This window comes from Hippocampus guttulatus, chromosome 17, assembly GCF_054856545.1.
Source record: "Hippocampus guttulatus isolate MCC_2025c chromosome 17, RoL_Hgut_1.0, whole genome shotgun sequence".
In the NCBI taxonomy this organism is placed as follows: domain Eukaryota; kingdom Metazoa; phylum Chordata; class Actinopteri; order Syngnathiformes; family Syngnathidae; genus Hippocampus; species Hippocampus guttulatus.
In genome coordinates, this window is record NC_141277.1 from 1,404,049 (window position 1) to 1,424,732 (window position 20,684).

The 20,684-nt window shown below is 45.1% G+C and overlaps 2 protein-coding genes across 21 annotated transcripts; one reads left to right on the forward strand and one right to left on the reverse strand.

The window, feature by feature from the left end:
* Positions 1–842: 842 nt before the first annotated feature.
* On the forward strand, positions 843–17,307 carry stxbp1a (syntaxin binding protein 1a). 2 transcript variants are annotated; one of them, XM_086134464.1, is made up of 20 exons: positions 843–943; positions 5,595–5,644; positions 5,778–5,859; positions 5,942–6,018; positions 6,331–6,409; positions 6,754–6,857; positions 8,096–8,244; positions 8,499–8,583; positions 8,852–8,982; positions 9,054–9,161; positions 9,272–9,332; positions 9,655–9,720; positions 9,802–9,882; positions 10,192–10,330; positions 10,539–10,648; positions 10,732–10,833; positions 11,088–11,173; positions 11,269–11,423; positions 12,162–12,320; positions 15,245–17,307. In XM_086134464.1, the coding sequence occupies exons 1-19, from the start codon at positions 907–909 to the stop codon at positions 12,269–12,271; spliced, it is 1,812 nt and encodes a 603-aa protein (XP_085990590.1). In that variant the 5' UTR covers positions 843–906; the 3' UTR covers positions 12,272–12,320; positions 15,245–17,307. The 2 variants fall into 2 exon arrangements, with proteins under 2 accessions (XP_085990590.1, XP_085990591.1); XM_086134465.1 differs by lacking the exon at positions 12,162–12,320.
* Positions 2,176–20,471, reverse strand: LOC147191408 (uncharacterized). Of its 19 annotated transcripts, none has more exons than XR_015103433.1 (13): positions 19,499–20,471; positions 18,861–18,974; positions 18,544–18,648; positions 18,101–18,226; positions 17,791–17,933; positions 8,045–8,288; positions 5,893–7,688; positions 5,718–5,821; positions 4,895–5,011; positions 3,668–3,841; positions 3,359–3,458; positions 3,055–3,229; positions 2,176–2,744 (listed from the first exon to the last, which is right to left on the reverse strand). XR_015103433.1 is itself a non-coding variant. In XM_086134466.1 (5 exons), exons 1-5 carry the CDS (start codon positions 20,181–20,183, stop codon positions 17,737–17,739), a joined length of 1,227 nt encoding a protein of 408 aa, XP_085990592.1. In that variant the 5' UTR covers positions 20,184–20,469; the 3' UTR covers positions 17,368–17,736. The 19 variants fall into 19 exon arrangements, 1 of the variants encoding a protein (XP_085990592.1); XR_015103432.1 differs by adding an exon at positions 5,529–5,585 and having other exon boundaries at positions 5,897–8,288; XR_015103430.1 differs by adding an exon at positions 5,529–5,585 and having other exon boundaries at positions 5,893–8,288.
* Between the last annotated feature and the right edge of the window lie 213 nt (positions 20,472–20,684).

Below are 20,684 nucleotides of genomic sequence, written 5' to 3' on the forward strand. Positions count from 1 at the left end.
CATGCCATTTTAGATTTATTTGGAATTATTACATCGCCGGTGGCATAATAAGGGCGATTCTATTGTTTCGCTATGCAAGATGTACTGATTGTCCACAGTTTTTCCAACACGTATTATGATGTTAATGCGGAAAGATACATGCTGCCCCCGTGTGGACATCCCTTCATAGTACAAACGCCGGTGAAAGTTCGTCTTATTTGTCATCGTACTCGTGCGCTGGATACCCCGTGGTACGCTGTCAGTAGTAATTAGTATACAAGTCGATCTATGATCAGAGCCAATACCAAAAACTGTCTGTTTACGGTAGCAGTACGACTGGGGGGCGGGGGGGGGGCAACTTCATGTGACTACTAGTAAGGCAAACTTGTGTGTACTAGTTGACATCTGCGCGCGACGAGTGGCTGCAACCTGTGAAGCGCTAGATGTCACTTACGTACTCGTAAGCAGTTGTCAAATAGTGCTCAGTTTTGCCTCTTTATAGTCACATCTAGATCGACTAGAGCGCCTATCGTGCGGGAAAAAACGTTAAGATATCGCCGCTCTCCTTGTGCGCAAAAATGTCAGATAGCTTTTTCCCCTCGTCTAATTTTGTGGCTGGATGCCGAACCACCACGAGCAGCCTAAATGCGTATGACAATTCCCCATTAACCGTATACAATCTTATTCGTGTTTTTTTTTCTCGATATAATACATTGCAGTGAGTAAAACGAAAGGCATCTTTTTTTATAGCTAATAAAACGCAGCAGTTAGTCCAAATACGCCCCAATAGCGGTGCGCACAGTGCGGAAGGATACGTTCTGACGACTCCTTGTGAGGGCTCAGAAGCGGTGATGGGAGGGGGTGAACACAGGAGGGGGAGGAGGAGGACGACAGGAGGAAGCACTAGACCCAATACTCGGCACCATCATGGCACCTATCGGATTAAAGGCGGTGGTCGGAGAGAGTAAGATCCTTCATGTTATTATTCCAGATTAGCCTCAATGACCTTGTGCGCCGTAAATGTATTTGTTGTTGTTCGGAGGCAAGCGGTGATTAAGGATGAGTGCGAAGGTGGTGCTGTTGACGTCTCGTCGTCAATGCCGTCGTGATGCAGAGCGGAGAACGTGATGGAGGCAACCTGCGGGGTCTGGGTGCTTTCGCTGTCTTCTTGCGGCGCCTCTGCGCCAATGTCAAGTTGGCTTGAACGATCAGTGATCACCCACGGATGACTGATGTAGAAATCCTTTTCTGACAAACGCTTGGGGGGCAAACACGTACGGCCCTTTCGCTGTAATGTGGCATCACTTCACCGCATATAATTCAGCCTGGATATTTAGCGACGAAAACGAGCAATCGCCCTGCTATGGATGACTGTCTTATTTGAAATAGATCATCGTCGAGGTTCGTGTTTTCGACAGTGCCTCACCCTTCGCGGTGGATGCGCCGCTTTTGCGTAAAATGCACTTAACGCCCAAGGGCTGAAACAAGCTTCAGTCTGCTGTACAGTTCACGTTCATGGGAGGACGATATCGTGACCATTGAATTGCCTTTAACGGGCGCAATGCAAGCGAGTTTCCGCAATCCGCATTCCATCAAAAAGAAGCACATTTACATGGGGCCAATGTCACCTCTTGACAAAACCAATCTGAGCAGCTTTCACCGCCAGTCCCAATTTAGACTTATTTATTTATTCCGGAGAGGATGCTCCGGGAGTGTCTGTGTGTGTGTGCGTGTGTGATGCTGATGCTGATGCTGATGCAGGCCTAAACACGGAGGCGCAGTTTCATTCTCCTTTTTGCCCATGGATGGGAAGTACAGTATCGGTGGTTTTGTCAGGCAAGGGATGATAAAGTCTGTTATTTGTCATTGATTTGGAGCATTTGTTTATCTGCTTCTAGTATTCTTGTTTAAGTGTCCCATTCAAGCGGAAAATCAGGATTAGCATGATTTGAAATATTTTATGTTCTTGATTTATGGTGCATAAAACTGATGATCCCATTTCGCAGCGCACAGATAGCATTTTATGTGGGCATGATGACGACATTTTTTGTTTTCTCGAACTGAATCATGCGTTGTGTTATAACATCATTATGGAGCCAACATCCAACGTGTATCACACACTATTGGACCCTTGGCATGCTTTGCATGAAGAGGTGAAAATGTGTTTGATCAATCAGAATAAGTCTACGACACAACGCAAATGCCACTGTATATTTTTGTGCCATTTAAGCAGGTTATAATCATATCATCGTCATTTTATCAGAATACTGCACCAGCAACAGTGAGGCACCATCAGGGATGGCGCTGCACGGTTATGTATTGGTCAAGACCCCTTTCGCCCCAGGAGGAAAAGAATCCTGGAGCCGCTATCCCTTAGAACGATGGAACCAATGTAGTTTTTTAACAATAAAATATCAAATCAATTCTTGCTAGAACCTGAGTAAAAAAAAATCTTCCATACTTTTAAAAAAAATTGATCAAGGCTTTGTAACTGGTGCTTACATTATTGTGCAACTAACTAAAGCCAGGACCTGAATACGCTCATGGGTAGCACGAGGTCGGTAGTGGCCAGGCCTGGGACGCAGTGGGTGACACCTGCGCTTTGGAAGGCTGAGGTGAAGCTGCGCTGCGATTGGTGGAATGGCTGAGAGGAGGGAGGGAGGACCGAAGAACCATCATGGGTCCTTTCTGCAGCAATTGATGTAGAAGATGCGGCTGAGGGGGATGGGCAGCGTGCAGTGCTTCAGCCTCCACTTTCATAACTCCTTTTGAGAGTGAGAGAGAGAGAGAAGAATGGAAATGAGGCCAAGTGGCCAGAATCTCATCGCTCGACAAAATGTGGTTATTATTATTAGTTGTAGTACTGCATTTTAATCATTTCATATCAGATATTACAGATTGCATGGAACTGCGGTGCTCATTGTTAATTACTGGGCAATTTATAGCTGAAAACTAACAATTCTACTGGGCTATTCTGGTAAGCACCAATCCTGCACCCGATTTGCACAATTACCAACATTTTTTTTTAAAACTCAATCCATGCCCACACTAAAGCATGTAAGGTTTTATACTCACGGTCTAGGTCATCGGGTTCAAGGAATGATTCATTGCGTTGCTGCAAAGTGACCTTGGAAACAAACATCACTGAACCACAGCATCCCACTGGTCTGGCTTGGGTGTCTGCTGCAGTGCCTGCAGCCCTCGGCCCTCTGTGACGCACGCACGCGTGCACAATAAGCACACGGGGTGACTGTAGACACAAACAGGCGTACATACACGGTCGCTGTGGTTACAGAGCACAAAGGCCTACGTGACGGAGCTCATTTTAAAACAGGCTTACACAGGGTATTGTAACGATAATGAAATCCCTTAGTCTTACGCTGAGAAAGAGTGCTGCGTCACAACTGGCAAGCATCCTCCCTTGTTCCTCAGCTTGCCATCCCCCTTCCACACACGCAGACACAGGTACAGGTACCCCTCTGTTAATGACAGAAAAAAAACCCAATTGTGGTCACAAAAATAACTTGAATCTGACAACAGTATTAATAAAGATGGAATGAAAATCAGACATTGCTTTTGAATTGCGGTTCAACACAATTATATATATATATATTTTTTTTTAATACACTATCTCATGAACTAGACCCGGACAAAAATGATGGTACCCCCTGAAAGAGATTAATTTGACCATAGGGACGTTGGTGTCGGTTGTGAGATGAAGGTGTGTCCTCTAATTAGCGTCGCACGACTCTTGAATGCATGGCAGGCTAATGGAACCCCTGCGATTGGCTGGCAACCAGTTCAGGGTGTCCCCCGCCTACTGCTCAAAGACAGCTGGGATCGGCTCCAGCGCGCCCGCCACCTTCGTGAGGAGAAGTGGATGAGAGAAAGGATGGATGGATGACTGAATACACTGACAAGTTGTGTGTCATGTTTTTTTTTTTGTTTGGGATATTTCTGTAATGTTTTAAGGATTACACAAATTGCTAAAAAAAAAAAAAAAACAACCAAAAAACCCCCATAAACAATAAAGGAAAAAACAGCTGGACATTGTCATGCCTCAGTTTATTTTTTGGATATTGCACCCAAAGGATGTGTATCCTGTTAGACTGGTCAGGACAGAGCTTATAAGGCTTTAGTGTGTGTGTGTGTGTGTGTGTGTGTGTGTGTTTGGTTGACACAGCTGTTGCGCGGTGTTTGACCAGGTCTCTTCCCTTCTGTCGGCCCACTGTTTTCCTGTATTGTTCGAACGACTATCTGGACATCAAGAGGGTGCAAATCATATGATGGTCTCCATGATGAGTTGTCCAGATGTTTTGTTTTCAACTCAATCAATCGTATCATCCTTTGATCAGTCACGTTTGCAAGTAGCAATGATGCTAACGCCGTATGAAGGATCGTAACTTTAAAATGATTATGTTTACATTATAAGGCGTATTTCTTATTCCTGATTTCCTCGTAGTTCGCCGTGGTATTTTCTTTTATTCAGAATTTGTTGTACTACTGAACAAAAACGGTGACCGTTTTTATACTTGCGGAATTTATCAGAGACACGATATCAGCAATGTCCTGTTATGCAAAGCCTGAGAAAACATCAGCTGCAGAGGAGGAAAAGTGGGGGAACGAGTGACGGCTGGCCCCTTTGTTTGTGGAAGCGTCTCGTCCTGTGGAGCCACTGATTCTCCAAGTCCGATTTTTAGAAACAAACTGATCCGGTTGAATTTGGTGGCAGATACATTTGCTGTGGCTCAGCGTTTGTTTTTAGTTTTGCTTCATGTGCACTCGAACTGTTGTGCTGACAGAACAGGTGAAGACCCTTTGTGTTGTTTAGTGAGAATTACGTGGTGCACTCTGGTTGGCCCTCTCCCAGGATCACCTCTCCCACAAGAGGTCAGATACAGTTCCTGTGACTCACAAGCTGCCCACAGTCTGCCAAATCCTGTTCTTTGCTTCTTGCACTTTCTCTATTTGTTGCTTCCAGCCTCTCCCACTTGGTCAAAAACAGGGGGCCGGAAATTTTTTCGTTTGAAGGCTGCAAACAGAAAAAAACGGACGGGTGAAAGGGCCACTAAACTTTTTGAAACGCGCTAAAGCCAATCGAGAAAGCAATTTGAGATCGTTTCTATTGGTCGTATGATGACTGTGACATTGCATCCTGTTCCAAGAGTGACGATTTGAATTGGATTACCGGTAATCCTAAACCAACGTAGATGGTTAGGAATGGATCAAGATGATCCAAGCATTGCTAGATTGCCTTTGACACCCGTCACTGGATTGTGCTCATTAGCCTTGTTTGACTCGCGCATGTTATTCATCTGACTCAAGGATTGCATGTGCGGCAAGAAACGTACAGGCAAACCGTTTCATGAACAATTGCGACCTCGAACGAACCTTGACAAACTCTGACGTGCCCGCAACACCTGCTGCCCTTCGAAAACACTCGCAATTGTTTGCCACTAAGTAGGATTGGGGCTTTCTTGCAACAACGCTTCTTTGAATTTATAATAAGAATAATTACCCCCCCAAAAATTGTAGTGTCGCAAACTCACTATATTTTGTACACCAAAGTCCAGTATTCTTCTCTAATTGAGATCCTTCTTATCTTTCTGTTGCAGAAATTATGAATGATGTCATCAAGAAGGTGAAGAAGAAGGGCGAATGGAAGGTGAGAAGCGACATTAACAACGTCCATAGGAAGATTGTAGTCCGAATGGCCACAATAATAGCTTCCAGCTCACCCGCCCACTGGATGGCTGGCTGTATTATCTCCTCTCGATGATGTTGTCTCCCGTTTGCAGGCCCTGATTGTGGACCAGCTCAGCATGAGGATGTTGTCCTCTTGCTGCAAGATGACGGACATCATGACAGAGGGCATCACCAGTAAGTGAAATGTGTTTCCATTGGACGGCGTACTTGCATGTGCAACCGGGATGACGAACGTTTCTCTTGACCCTTCACCTAGTTGTGGAGGACATCAACAAGCGACGAGAGCCTCTTCCCAGCCTAGAGGCCATTTTTCTGATTACGCCGACAGAGAAGGTGAGCATTCACATACTCTCAAAAGTACATCCCAACCCTAGCTGTAGTTGAGTACCGGTATATAATATACGACCACATAATACATAATACTCACGTAATAGTTCCTACTGAAGATCAAAATGAAAAAACAATTAGTTTCGCGAAACATGACATGAAGTTTTGATATTTTCTCCAAAATTTGGAAATGGAACATCTATTGAGTCAATGCTAGCACCATGTAAATAAGAGTAGATGAATCTACAAGTAGACTATGTTGTCAACATACTTCAAGGCCTTTGTCACACCTCACGGCTTCTTCTTCTCCGTCCCCAGTCAGTCCACACCCTCATCGGAGACTTCAAGGACCCGCATTCAGCAAAATACAAAGCGGCTCATGTTTTCTTCACCGACTGTGAGTATTTGAGGATTTCAATCAGATTTCTAATCTCATCTTGGAAGGTGCACTGTACCGTTTTCACCCTTGAAAAGCATCACTTGAGATGGTGATGAGGTGCTGATTCATATCCAGCCATCGCAGAGAATGTTGACGGTCACAAATTGAGAGTATCTCAGCTACAATTGGCGGGGACAATCGTTCGCCGCACCAACGTATTCTGTCCATAAGGGTGATAACAATATCTTGTTTGACTGCTTGGGTTATCTGCTTGAGCTTGGATTCTCCAGGAACTGCATCTGAAAGACCCAGAGCCCTGTATTCTGGAAATGTTCTCACAATCTCGTTCCTCTTCCCACAAGCCTGTCCCGATCCCCTCTTCAATGAGCTGGTCAAGAGCCGCGCTTCCAAAACCATCAAGACATTGACAGAGATCAACATCGCCTTCTTGCCGTACGAGTCTCAGGTAAAACATTTGAGAGATGAGTCAAGTTCAAAAACCTGACGGAAACAAGTTACACAAGGGCTTTGTTCAAGTCTCTCAAATTCCTGATACTGCTCAATGAGTATTCCATTCATTTACTAAAAATTCATGATAGAGACCATGTTATGGTAGCTTCGACCCTCCTTCATTAATGTCCGCAAACTGTTCAAATGATTATGAATGGACTATTTTATAAACAACACGATTAGTCAATGGTTCGAGCAGTTATTCAATTGTTTTCGACTGTTCAATGAAGGGTGCTGCTTCATTGAACGGCTGTCACATGGGGACACTGATCGATGTATCTGCGTATCACCTGCATCGCCATGATAGCCAACAGTGGCGTTCTGAAGAATTTGACTCAAGGGTCGCATATACAGGCTGAAAAAAAAAGGGGATCCAGGGATTGACCCTTGAGGGACTCCACATGTCATGCCTGTTTGATCGGATTTAAAACTTCCGACGGTTACAAAAAAAAGACCATTTTAGGACTGTTTCATTGAGGTAGTCCAACCCAAGTTTGCTACCTGTTCAGCACATATCGTCTTTATGTTATGTATGATCCACACCACTCCAATTCCCCCATTATTTATTTGATATTTCGCTTTCTGATCTGGATGATTTTTCCTCGACCCACAATGCTTTGCGCCACCCTGCCTACCGCTGTTAAATCCAAGACAGTGAGTTTCCGCTCCAGGCACCGTGGTGCTTCGTAGCCCCGCCCACATGCTGATGCACATTTCCCATTTGGATGGGCCGAGGGCCATACAGCAAGTGTTGGCCAATTGTAGCAGGACTAATACGGGGAGCCTTCTGTGGTGCGGAAGCATGGTCATGTGACGGTGGGCAGATGGGGGTAGGAGGCAGGAGGGGGGCGGTGATTGACGAAGGGGAGGAGAGGAGGAAAAAAAAATATGAGTACAGGAAGGACATACGGCAAGGACGAGAGATGGGGGAAACGAGGAGGAATAAAGACAGACATAAACGGAAAGAAACGAGGAGTCGGAGAACAGTGAAGGGTTGCCAAAATTGGGTGATATTTTGGCGTTGAACAATAATAAATACGAGTGACAAACACAACTGGAGAGAAAGAGAAATTGTCCTCTGAAGAAGAGGGCGTCGTACGACAAGTCATGGGGGAGGCCGGAAGAGGCCTTAAGAGAACGAACCTTCGAGCAAAAGCCAAACTCCGTCTCCGTTGCGTTGTTATCTGTGCGCAGGTGTACTCTCTGGACAATGCCGATGCCTTTCACAGTTTCTACAGCCCTCATAAGACCCAGCTGAAGAACCCCGTGATGGAGAGGCTGGCTGAGCAACTGGCCACGCTGTGTGCCACGCTGAAGGAATACCCTGCGGTCAGATACCGAGGGTGAGCACCAGGGCACGCGGCTAAACGGCATCAGGAGGCACAACCTGAAAGGAGAGGCACATTGTTGCGTTACGGGGTTTCCTAGTTTGTGTGTTAGGATGTTATTCGATCCATTACAAAGCACTTACTGTTCACTTAACACGGATCACGTTATTGTGGTTAGTGTTGCCGTTGTATAGATTGTCAGGCGGAAAGGTGTCATTTGTATTTACTGATGGCAAATAGTTGCATCCTTCTGTCCGTCCTTCCATCAGAGACTACAAAGACAACGCCACCTTGGCTCAGCTGGTTCAGGATAAACTGGATGCCTACAAGGCTGATGACCCCACCATGGGAGAGGCGAGTCTTCTTTCTTGCCCTTTTTTTTTTTTTTTTTTGGGTCCGAATTGGTATGTTTGAAAGCAGCGGTCCCCGACCACCCGGACCGCGGACCCATTTGGTACCGGGCCGCACAGAGACCGATTGAGATCTTATTTTGTTGAGTTTAGTTTTTTGTTTTTGCTGAGCGTCAGTCCACCGTTTCTCCTTAGATGAAATACTTATTTGTCATCCGGAAAAAAAAAGACAATTTGAAAAGGCTCACTCTTTTGTGTGTGTTTACGTGCAGGGTCCGGATAAGGCCCGCTCCCAATTGATCATCCTGGACAGGGCCTTTGACCCCGTCTCACCTGTCCTGCATGAGCTCACCTTCCAGGCTATGGGCTACGATTTGCTGCCAATTGAAAACGACGTCTACAAGTATGCCCAAACGACAACTTTCCAAGATGTCGGACGTGACCCGTTTGTCATCAAATGCTTTTTTTGCTCAGGTACGACACGAGCGGCATTGGAGACTCTCGTGAGAAAGAGGTTCTTCTCCACGAAGACGATGATCTGTGGGTGAGCCTGAGACACAAACACATTGCAGAGGTGTCCCAGTGAGTACTTTTCCACATCATCCACACATCATCCAAGTATTCCGGATCGCGTATTCGGGATTATACCAACGATGTTTTTTCATTTTTGATTTTTTTGGGGGGACTTAAAGGGAAGTGACGCGCCAGCTGAAGGAGTTTTCCTCCAGCAAGAGAATGAACACTGGAGAGAAGGTAACATGAATCCTTCATTCATTCATCAGAAGCTGTACTAGCGCTGTCCGGTCCGCTTTAATCCGACTTGCTGAGCATACCAAAATATTTTGGACAATTCCAAGAAAGAATGAGTGAGGCCAATTTCTTTAGCATTTTGCGATTGAGTGAAATCATTTGGGTACATTCCAAATTCCATGAGCGATTTTAAGGTGACACGGTGTTCCAATACTTTGATATAATCAGCCCAAAGGGTGTCCGTAGCGGATCGTAAAGATGATTAGCTAGTTCGTGATGAGTGACTAACGGCGTTGACGATTTCACGTTGCTTTTCCTTTGACAGACCACAATGAGGGATCTGTCCCAGATGTTGAAGAAAATGCCCCAATATCAGAAGGAACTCAGCAAGGTGCGCTTATGTGACGACGGCTGAATTTTATTTATTTTTTTGACGTGGGAATGCTAACTGTGAGCGGGTCGCGTTTTGCAGTATTCCACTCACCTGCAGCTTGCGGAAGACTGCATGAAGCATTACCAGGGAACAGTGGACAAGCTGTGCCGCGTGGAACAGGTGAAACGGGAGCAACACTTTCACATATTTCAACAGTTGTTTGAACACTGCAACCCTTTTTCTTTTTTTAAACTTTGATTCAATTATAGCACGTTGATTATCCCTGATTGGATCGGATACATCTCAGGGTTATACTGCCCGATTGTGAGGTTTCCATCTAGCTTGATAGCGCAGGCAGTTGAGTTAAATCGTAATCACGTCGATACAAGCTGAATTGTCTACTACTCTGCGGACTGGTGCGATTACGTCACGTTGGTTATTCAAGAGGAGGAAGGGGACACACGCCTGTCAAACTTGCGCCTTTTGCAGGACCTGGCGATGGGCACGGATGCCGAGGGGGAGAAGATCAAAGACCCAATGAGGGCCATCGTGCCCATTCTGCTGGATGCCAACGTCAGCACATACGACAAGATTCGCATCATCCTGCTCTACATCTTCCTCAAGAACGGTAGGAAGAACACCACACGATATGTTGAGTCACGACAAAATGGACACCGGGCAAACATGACAAAACATGAAACCCCAAAACACAAATCATGACACCAATCAAAGTGGCATGGGTGGCCCAGAGATGCAAAAGCAATCAGAACTCTTCCTCAGGACACACATCCGGAGCGTAAGGTGATTCGATACGTAATGTGTACGTGCGTCCACAGGCATCACGGAGGAGAACCTGAACAAGCTCATCCAGCACGCTCAGATTCCCCCCGAAGACAGCGAGATCATCACCAACATGGCGCATCTGGGTGTCCCGATTGTCACCGACGTAACTCTCTCTCTCAACTCTCGTTCTCTTGATGCCATTCTTTCTTCGACTGTATATCAGGGCTCGCTTTTTCCTTTTCTCAGTCAACCCTCCGTCGAGGCAAGAAATTGGACAGGAAGGAGCGGGTCAGTGAGCAGACCTACCAATTGTCCCGCTGGACACCACTGGTCAAGGACATCATGGAGGTGTGCGCCACTAGTCCCGAATCACTTCCGAGTACATGTTTGGAGTTTGTAACGAAGCACATTCAGTTGATTTACATCAGGGGTGGTCAAACTATGGCCGGGGGGGGGGGGGGGGGCAATTTGCGGACCACCAACCATTTTTTCCAGCGGCCCGCGACGTGACAAAATAAATACTAAAAATGACATTTGATATGGGCCGCAAGTCCGAGTGGATTTAGTTATTGAACGTTATTTGTCTTTTTGTCCCTCTGCAGGATGCCATTGATGATAAACTCGACACAAAGCACTACCCCTACATTTCCACCCGCTCTTCTGCTTCCTTCAGCACCACTGCTGTCAGGTATACACACACACACACACACATACAAACATGTATTGGACATGATAAAACTGCGCAAGTTTCCCTCATATTATGGTGCTTCCGATTTCTGGCAGTGCTCGGTACGGACACTGGCACAAGAACAAGACACCCGGAGAATACCGCACCGGCCCAAGGGTCATGGTCTTCATCATCGGGGGAGTGTCCTTTAGCGAGATGCGCTGCGCCTACGAGGTCACACAGGCCAACGGCAAGTGGGAAGCCATCATCGGTGAGTAGTGCAAATGGGGAGGGCGGGGGCGAACCTCAAGAGTAAGAACTAAGCTTCTCGCGTGTCGGTTATGGACATGACACTATGAGGTTGACGCGCGCGGCCGCACACGCACGCATGCCATGATGAGAAACAGCCATCATGGCCCCTAACATGAACGAAACAGAAAAATAAAATCGATGCAATAGTTTGTGAGTTGGTGAAAAGGAAATCAGTGAAGTGTTTGTCGGATACTCGTACTGACAAGCATACGGTTTCGAAAACACTTTTCATATATGCAGAAAATTACAAAGGGAAACCGTTTAGCCACGAGCTTGACTACGAGTCACAATGACGTGTTTACAGCAGCTCTATTTTGTGTGTGGTGTCTTCTGTTAAGGTAGCCCTCGATGTCATGCCCCTCCGGACTGTTGATTTGATTGGATGTGTCTTAACGCTTCTCTGCTGCTCTCTTCTATGTCCCTGTTTTGCTCCGCTTCAGCTCTTGTCTTTCAAAACTGTCGTCTTGGAATCGCACTCCTGCCATGTCTTCTTCTGCATCCCGATTGTTTTTGTGCAACATTTGACAACGCGTGTATTTCCCTGTTGGTGTGTTCTGTGAACAGCTAAGTCAATGAGTGTGTCCGTGTGTTGTTTTAAAAAAGAAAAGGAAAAAAAAAAAAACGCCGGAGAGAGTGGATGAGGGCCTGGCATTGTGTTGAAAGATGAGCGGTGAAGCCACCTCTGTTCCTCCTACAGGTTCCACCCACATGCTCACCCCCACCAAATTCTTATCGGACCTGCAGCACCCCGACTTCCGAGAGTCCACTAGGGTGTCCTTTGAGGACGCTGACGCCTCAGACGAGTGAGGCAGAGACAGATTGGGAGGGAGGGAGAGAGAAATCACACAGACAAAAAGTAAAGGCAGCCGCTCAAGAAGCCCTTTCTGAATTTTAGCAGCACAAGGGCTTCCTTGTTCTTCTTTTGACTCACTCAGTAGTGTTTTCTGTCCCTCCACCATCTCCTCCTCCTCCTCTTCGTGACCCTCAGGGATGGGTGCACCATGGCCTTTTCTCACTGCATGGGCCGCTCTATCGGGCTCGACTCTTGCCTCAAATCATCGTTTGCAAACATCTGTGCTCACCAAACAGCGGAAACATTTCGGCCGTCTTCATCCGCGTCCGTGGAGAATCAACCATGAACTAGAAATGGATCAAAGTTGATCTCATTTTCTCTAGTGCAGCGACTGACTCAAAACAACACCATAGATGTTGAGGTACAAGACGAGACGAGCCACTATCCTGAGACTCTAAACGAGGGTCCCGGTAGATGACATTTTGAACTTACGAATGGCGCGATGATTAAGAGTACATTTCCGAGGACCCCTGGATGGATAGGAGGGAGAGTAGGGCCTAACGTAGCGTGCAGGGCGCAGACTGCAACTGTTTGTCACGCGTTCATACTTGAATGGCAGTTGTACCCGAGGAAAGGGGTGTTGGGGACCTTCTCTGCCACTTCTTGCTCTTCACTACACTACATCTCTTCCAGGGGCGCATCGGCCATTGGGAATAACGTAGCAATTTTCCCCAACAGCCGGTCTATTTTCAGGCCGGTCGAACCGCGTGACAGCCAACGTTACAATATTGACGATTAACTTTTGTTGCGTATCTGCCGCAGTATTTTTCATTGTATATCTTGTAAATTAATCTTTTATCTCATTTTGTTTTACCCTTTTATGGGAATTTGAGCCTGTAAAAACATATTTTATTGGTGTGAGCGTTATCATCATTGCAAAGGCATTCTTCTACACGTAAAGTGCTGTTCATTGAGCAGGAATAATTCCTACAACAAAAAAAAACAAAACAACGTATTTAACATTTTCATTGTATATTTTGTAAATTCAGTGGCTGATGCCGGGCGTATGACGCAACTCGAACCTCACCAAAATGCCTGCACAGATGCGTGTGAATGAAGAATAAGCCTTTACTCCACATAATATAAAGACAAAGAGTGTGACGAAGAGCGGCCATGCCTGAGGTTGTCCAACCCCCATCCCTGCTGCCTCCTCCTCTCATCTCTGTTGGGTGGATTAAATCGCCCCTCGATAGTATAAAGGCTCACCCTGTTAACCGCTCACCTCAGATTTAATCTACCCCAAGATCCATCTTTATGATCAGTTTTTTTTTTTAATTACTGCTTGTTTATTTTTCTAATGAACCCTTGGCCACAACAGTCACCTTGTTTTCTTTCAGGACATAGTTGAAGGTCATTGAGGGAATTTTTATTTATGGTTTCTCAGTCTGCAGTATGTCTGCCCTGGCGCATACTGTCTTTTACATTCAACACGCGATAACGGCCATCACCTACTTACTGCAAGTGTTTGTGTTTGTCATGCGCTTAACGTGTAGATTTAGCCATGTACACAAAGTCCGTAATGACTAGTTAGTCAAAGAGTTGTTTGTTTCTTGGGCACAAAGCAGCATGTTTGACAGTAAACAATCCCCCTTAGACCCTGGGCGGTGAAACAACCAAAATTGGACTCGCTGCTTCTGCTTATTTGGGGCATTCTCTGGAATGTCTACAAATAATTGACAGTTCAAGTGGAGGAAACATGACATGTAGCTCTGTAGTAGAAACAAACAACGCGAGTTCAAACGTTGCTGTGTGTTGTGAGGAGTAAATCAAACGGTCAAAAACCTTATTTGTTAGAAAGAACTTTGGAAACTATCATGTGTAAAATATCATAATTAGGCTGAACCAAATTTGGCAAGATGTTTGCTTTACTCCATTCCTACTCCAGTCAAGTTACAAAAAAAGTGTGAAATGTGTCTTCAGCTGTTTTGATCTTTTTATATTATTAGCATTTGATTCCCATATACAGGTGGTAATCCTGGGCAATTTGTATGTGCTCATATCGAAACAGGCGTTAGGCTTCAATCCTGTGCGAAAGCTACAGAATGTCATATAATAAACAGAAAAATAGATACAATAGTTTGTAAAAAGGAAGTCACTGCCTACCTTGGTCGAGACCTGGCGTGGAGACACACTTGGTTAGTGCCGGAACTATCGTACGTACGTGCTTCAGATTCCCATTCATTAATTGTACATTAAACAAACTTTGAATGAGAATAATCATAATAATGAAGATATATCGCAACAGCTCTGATCGCAAGCTTGAAAATGCAGACTGCCGACCGCGAACAACTTCCGGTGATGCAGATCATGGCGCCACCGTAACGTCAAGGCTTCCTGCCCCCCCCCCTAATTATTATTTTAATATTTTTTGTGAATGTGATGGAATGCCTAGGCTGCAGTGTATAATATAAATAATACGTACACAGACACAAATCTTTTTTTTCTTCCATTCACTCCGCCCCACCCCCTGACGAACCCATTAGCTTGCGACTACAGCGATCTAAAAGTAAACTGCGGTGAGAAAAAAAAGCACAACAGTAGACTTTTTGTTGAGGATGTTCCTTTTAGAATGAGCACAATATATATGTACGCATTGAACTGGCGAGTGACGAGTGGTCGCGATGGATGACGACAGTTGAAGTGTAACTTGAACTCTATCACCCCCGCCCCCCAGTCATCAATTATGATCTATTTGACTGATGCCAAAATAAGTGTTCGGCAGATTAAGTGTAGGACAAAAGTAAATACCAGCAGAAATGAGCGTTTCCAACATGAACCTTTTGTTAATATATGCAGTTTCAATCTCCCCGTTCAATGTACAACAGCATAGAAGTAGTCCTTCCATGACAAGAGCTGAAAACACATTTTCCCCCTGTAATCCGTGTTAAAGCGCATCTAACTGCAGCTCTTTTTATGTGTGTCTTCAGGATCGACCAACATCTTTACCCCCACCAGCCTGCTGGAGCAGCTCAAGGCCATGAACAAACCAGACGAAGAAGTGACGAGTTAAAAATCTCTGCCCTCGCTCGTCCAATCTCTCTCCTCTTTACTTTCCTATTTACATCAACCATTACCTTTCTTCTGTATGCATCTTGCTTGAGGATAATAATAATTTAAAAAAAAAAAAACGTCATCAAAGATGACGAGAAAATATATGTTCTCACAAAAGAGTAAAAAACCAAGTATTCTCATGTTTTGCAATGGATGCAAAGAAACGACTTGATTGAAGTATCCATAGCAGACGGCCATTTCAAAGGGAACACACCAAAATGTCAGCGTGTACTGTATGCTATAAAACCTGCTAGAATATGTCAAAGGTCAATCTATCCTTGTTGGTCGTCCTGGGATACTCGCTTCGGGTCAGTGTCGTGAAAGCGGGTGGAGGAGGGATGTGCCATTTGAGAGCTTTGAATTGTAAAATATATCATATCAATCAACATGCAATATATATATAAATATATCTAAGCGGGGAGGAGTTGCCCCCTGCCGCCCATTTGAGATGTTTGTATCAAAGTAGCATGCTTGGACGTGTCTGGACTGTTAACTGTGTTTGTATCCCGTGTGGATGTGTTTGGGGAGCTCAGCTTTTCTTCTCCACCAAGATTGTGTTTTGGATACTCTACTGAAAGACCTTTCCGCTTCCCAAAACGTCTACGGAAGCATCCGCGGCTCAGCGCGTGAGCTCAGACTATGCAAATTCACCGCACGAACGCTTTCGCCGTCACTTGAGGGATCGTTGTGATCCGGTCACTTGGTGATTTTGAAGCAAGTCATCCCTCCACTGACAGCCCAGATTATGAAGTATTCAACTGGCCCCCCTTCTCCAGACAATGTCATGTTTTCATGTTAAATGAATACGCTAAACCAGTGGTGTCCAAACTAGAGCCCGGGGGCCATTTACGGCCCGCTATCCATTTTCAGCGGACCGCGACATGTCCCCCTGCTCTAAAAAATATATATATTACAAATGACATTTGACATGGCTAGTTAGAAAAACTGAAGGTGGGCAGAGTGAGAAAGGAGAGAACTTTTCTCTATATTCCAAGATTTAAATAAAAGAAGAACATCATATATCTTCAAAATGCTGTCGTGAATAAGGAGAATTCAATGTTCGAGCTAAAAATAGTTTCTTCCACTATGTGCTCTATGAATATTTATGAAGACATCACATCAACGATCCTCAAGTAACTGAAAAATGGTCACCTTACTACAGTTAGTTCTTTTTCGGTCTGAACGCGGCCCTTTCATCCTTCCATTTTTTCTGCATGCGGCCCTCAACCAAACAAGTTTGGACACCCCTGCTCGAATAGAAGCCCTCTTGTGTTTCAGTATTGTATCCTGTCAGTCTTATTATTGCTTGGTAATGACGTTTCATTGGAACATGCAATGTGTCGGTGTTGTGATGCCATATGTTGCTGTTTAGCGTCTCACTGTTGGATGTTTCGGACTGTGAAGTAGTGCTAACTTTCCTTTATGAAAGCCAATAAGACGCCACTGTATTTGCAATGTTTTAGCTGTAGCCGTTAGCTGGAAACAAACGAAAAAAAAAGAAAAAAGAATACCTATATTTTCTTTGCCTGATTTTCCGCTGGTGCAAATGTAAATCCTCTCCGATGGTGAATGGCTTTGCAAGAGAGAAAAAAAAAAAAAACTCCACATTTCCTCCATCCCTTTCCTCTTACCCAGCCAAACAAGTTGAATATTGCACTTCAAGTTTTCTGTGCTGCAAATGCTTACTCGTGTTTATTTTTGTTTCAATTTATTTGCCGTTCTAGCGGATGAACTGTCATATTGCTTGATTTCTTTCCCAATTTCCATCCGTCCATTATCCGAACCGCTTATCCTAATCGGAGAAAAGTATCAGCACATTAGTCTGTCGTTAAATTGTTTAACTTATTGGGAATGTATGTTTGCGAGTGTTGAAGCACAAACAATACTTCCATGTGTAACATATATGTACTAAGGCTGTCGAATAAATTGGCTTCCGTTACTTTTGAGACTCGTCAGTTATTGGTCACGGTCGCTAAATGAACAATGAATGCAGTCGTGGTCATACAACATTCAGTAAGTCGTCGTGTATATTTAACACTTTTCAACATTTACGTCTCCTTCACAGAGAGCGCCAAGAGAAACATTTCAATGGAAAAATTACTCAACGGGTGGATTTTTAGAATAAAATGCATGTAAATAAATGCTGACTGGATCGAACTTTTTACAGTTTTATGTTATGTTCAGTGCACATTTGTGGTTTAATGTTTATACAATCCCAACACGATAGTGGATGAATACATACAAAAAAAATACAAATCTATTTATAAATGTCTGTAAGAGGGGCATCATGAAAATATCGTAAAAGCCTCACCCCAAAGGTCAATGTAAAATGTGAAATATTACGAGTTCCTCAAGCTCCCGTCACGGTTCAACTTGGGGATGGATGGTGTTCATTATTATTTTTATTTGAAGCCTCCATTACCGTCACCATGCGTCCTAAGAGTCCAATCAGTGACTTTGTGTCCTCCTCCATCCTGTGCATCAGCTCTCGACTAAACTGGAAGAACCGTTCGTCCGATCGCTCCAAAAACTCCAACAGGCCATCGCTGGGTCGCTTCCTTTTTGCTGTGCACAACAAGAATTGAAAATAAGCAAAGTGATTCCAGGTTATGGGAAACGGGTTCTCGTCCCTCCGTGCTCAGTCGTAATCAGAAAAATAAAGAAACCCAATTCGCCGGCTAAGCTTCGACAGTGCAAAAATGTATTTCTGTGTCTAAGCCCAAAAATCTTACCCCTTTTGGTTGTTGTTGAACTTTCTTTGGAGCTGCAGGAAGGTGAAGGCGAGTCACATGGGAGAGGTGCCGGGGGTGGTGGAAGGTCGTCACTACTATCGACCGACATAACCTCAGCAAACAAACCTAAAAAGAACACAACGATGATGTTGAGTAGTTTCAAAACACAATCAAGTGATGTGTGCCTGCATAGTTTCAGTAAGGGGTGGCCAAACTTTTTTGACACAAGATCTACTTTTTAAGCAACCAACCGCGTGCGATCGACGCGTTCCCGCGCGTGCACGCATACCCACACGCATGCTAGGTGAGCAACGGCCAGAACGGCCCTGGACATGAACCAAACAGAAAATTAAAGTCCATACAATAGTTTGCGAGTGAGTGAAAAGGATTTACTGTTCGTGACCTTCGACGATGTGGTGAAAGCTGAAAATGTGAAATCGTACCTCTTCTGCCATTGTTTGCTGCATTTATTGCTGTATTGCAATAAAGGGGTGGAGGTGGAGGTGTGTCGCTGTCTGCTTTAATGACGTGGTCATGGGTGGAAAAACCTAGAAATAGCAATCCAAAAGCAAAAACAGGATTGGAGTACAATGGGATAAACTAACTGACCACAAGCATGAAAATACTGAAGAAGAATCTTTTCACATCCGTTACTGATATGCATGTGAATAGATCTTATTCATAATCAAAGGCAAACCCCCCAAAAAGATTATTGAGCATTTATAGATTCAACAAAAAAGGGGGAACTCTTCAATCCAACCTGTTCGCCCATCATTTTTTGCACTTTCCACCGGGAAGGAAGGTGACGGTGGGTGGCACAGGCGTGATGGCGCAGCAGTATCGGCTGTAATCATGTTGGCGTCAACAGACAAACCTAGAAATCACATTCCAAATGAAGAGCGGTGTTTAAACATGCTGTGTGTTTGTAGCAGTCTTGTTGTGCGCGGGCGTTGTCATGGATTTGGCGCAAAAATACTGGTTTAAGACCAGAAAGCTGAGAAAACGAGCATTATTTATTACATGACTTCAATGACAGCGGCAATCGGTTCACAAACCCAAGTGGAAAATAAGGACACCGCTTGCCACAATCAATTGTGCCTCTGCCGGATACGGCCAAGAAGTGCAATTGATTTGACCTCAATCGCTTCAATCAATTTGAATTAAAAAATACGGATTAACTTGACATTTTAGCTTTTAACCTTTTCCTTTTAAATTTCTCACTGTTAAATGCGTGAAGTAGGAACTAACAACATTCACTGTCTGATGACGCAGCATCAAGAGTAACTGGGGGTTCAGCATCTTGCACTTTTGACACGGTCACAAGGGGCAGGGGTGTCAAACCCACAACCTCCACCATATTTGTATGACATTAGAGGGGAACATATAGTATACACTTACCAATGCCCGCGGATGGGTCGATGATGCTCTCCAGAATTGCAGAGGCAGGACTGACGTTCTCCATCAACGGGGGTGGGAGCGTGTTACCGAGCACAGACTCCATCATTTCATAAAATGGCATTTGTGCCAGGTCACTGGGTTTCAGGTGCTTCTTCTTGTCCCTGTATTCCATTTTCAGTTTCTTCAACTTATTGTTGATCTGTTCCGTGGTGCGGTTGAAGCCCGCACTCGCCATCTCCAGCCGAATGAACTCCATCATCAGCTTGGCCCTGCCTGCAAAATTGTTCCGTGACTCGGGGGACGACCACAATGCGATGAGACAGCCCGTCTCCTCCACGGACCACTCTTGCTTCTGCTTCGCTTCAACGCTTCGCCCTCGGCTGTTGCGTCTGTGGCCATAGATGGCTTCCATCTGACCTAACCACTTCCAATCGCTTCTGTACAAACTGCCGCGGCGCCCGTGGTCCTTTATGGCTTTGTAGTCACTCTTCATCTTTTTCAGTTTTTCTCTGCAAGTCTGAGAACTGCGGTCAAACCCGTGCGTGGCCATTTGCTGGGAAAGTTCCAGGTAGGCTTTTTCAGTTCGGGGTCCGTCTAGCTCTTGCTGTATCTTTTCCTCAGCCACCAATTTCAAGAAAAGTGCGACCTCGCTCTCTGACCAACGAGTGAACTTCCGTGTAGCCATGGTAAGAATAGAATAACTGTAAACGAATCATCTGAAGATAGTTGGTATAAAAATGGAGGCCCGTACTTGGCTCTGGCGCGTCTTGTCGCTCGGCGATGACGTACCACGGGACCAAATACCCGGACTCCACTCCACGGTCGTCGCTGAAGTGGACTCATAGTCGAGGTGTCCGTATTGTTCGAGAGCGCAGATTACGAGCGTACATTGCAAAAATTGGGACAGCGCGTGTTACGTCATCGACATTCGCCAGTGTAGTGTGTCGCGTCATTAAATATGGCGACACCGGTTGTTGTTTTGGTAATTGTCATGTTTAGAATTTTAAGACTGCGGTCAGAAAATAAAACCTTTCTGCCAAGGGCAGCCATGGCTCCATTATTTAATGACCCTGCACGATCTGCGGCACATGCGCAGGTCGTTAAGGCAACTCCACTGGAACAAAATAAATTGGTGACTTTAAAAATGCGGGCGGCACAGTCGCTCCAGCACGCCCGCTACGTGTGT

What these genes read in the sequence shown, in the direction of transcription:
- stxbp1a (XM_086134464.1), top strand. Translation starts at nt 907, where the DNA reads ATGGCACCTATCGGATTAAAGGCGGTGGTCGGAGAGA. An exon ending in TCATGTTTTCTTCACCGACT is followed by an intron (nt 6,410 to 6,753) that starts GTGAGTATTTGA and finishes TCTTCCCACAAG; the next exon opens with CCTGTCCCGATCCCCTCTTC. An exon ending in GTGTCCCGATTGTCACCGAC is followed by an intron (nt 10,649 to 10,731) that starts GTAACTCTCTCT and finishes TCCTTTTCTCAG; the next exon opens with TCAACCCTCCGTCGAGGCAA.
- LOC147191408 (XM_086134466.1), bottom strand. Translation starts at nt 20,183, where the DNA reads ATGGCTACACGGAAGTTCACTCGTTGGTCAGAGAGCGAGGTCGCACTT. An exon ending in CGACCCATCCGCGGGCATTG is followed by an intron (nt 18,975 to 19,498) that starts GTAAGTGTATAC and finishes TGTGATTTCTAG; the next exon opens with GTTTGTCTGTTGACGCCAAC. An exon ending in AGCAAACAATGGCAGAAGAG is followed by an intron (nt 18,227 to 18,543) that starts GTACGATTTCAC and finishes TGTTCTTTTTAG; the next exon opens with GTTTGTTTGCTGAGGTTATG.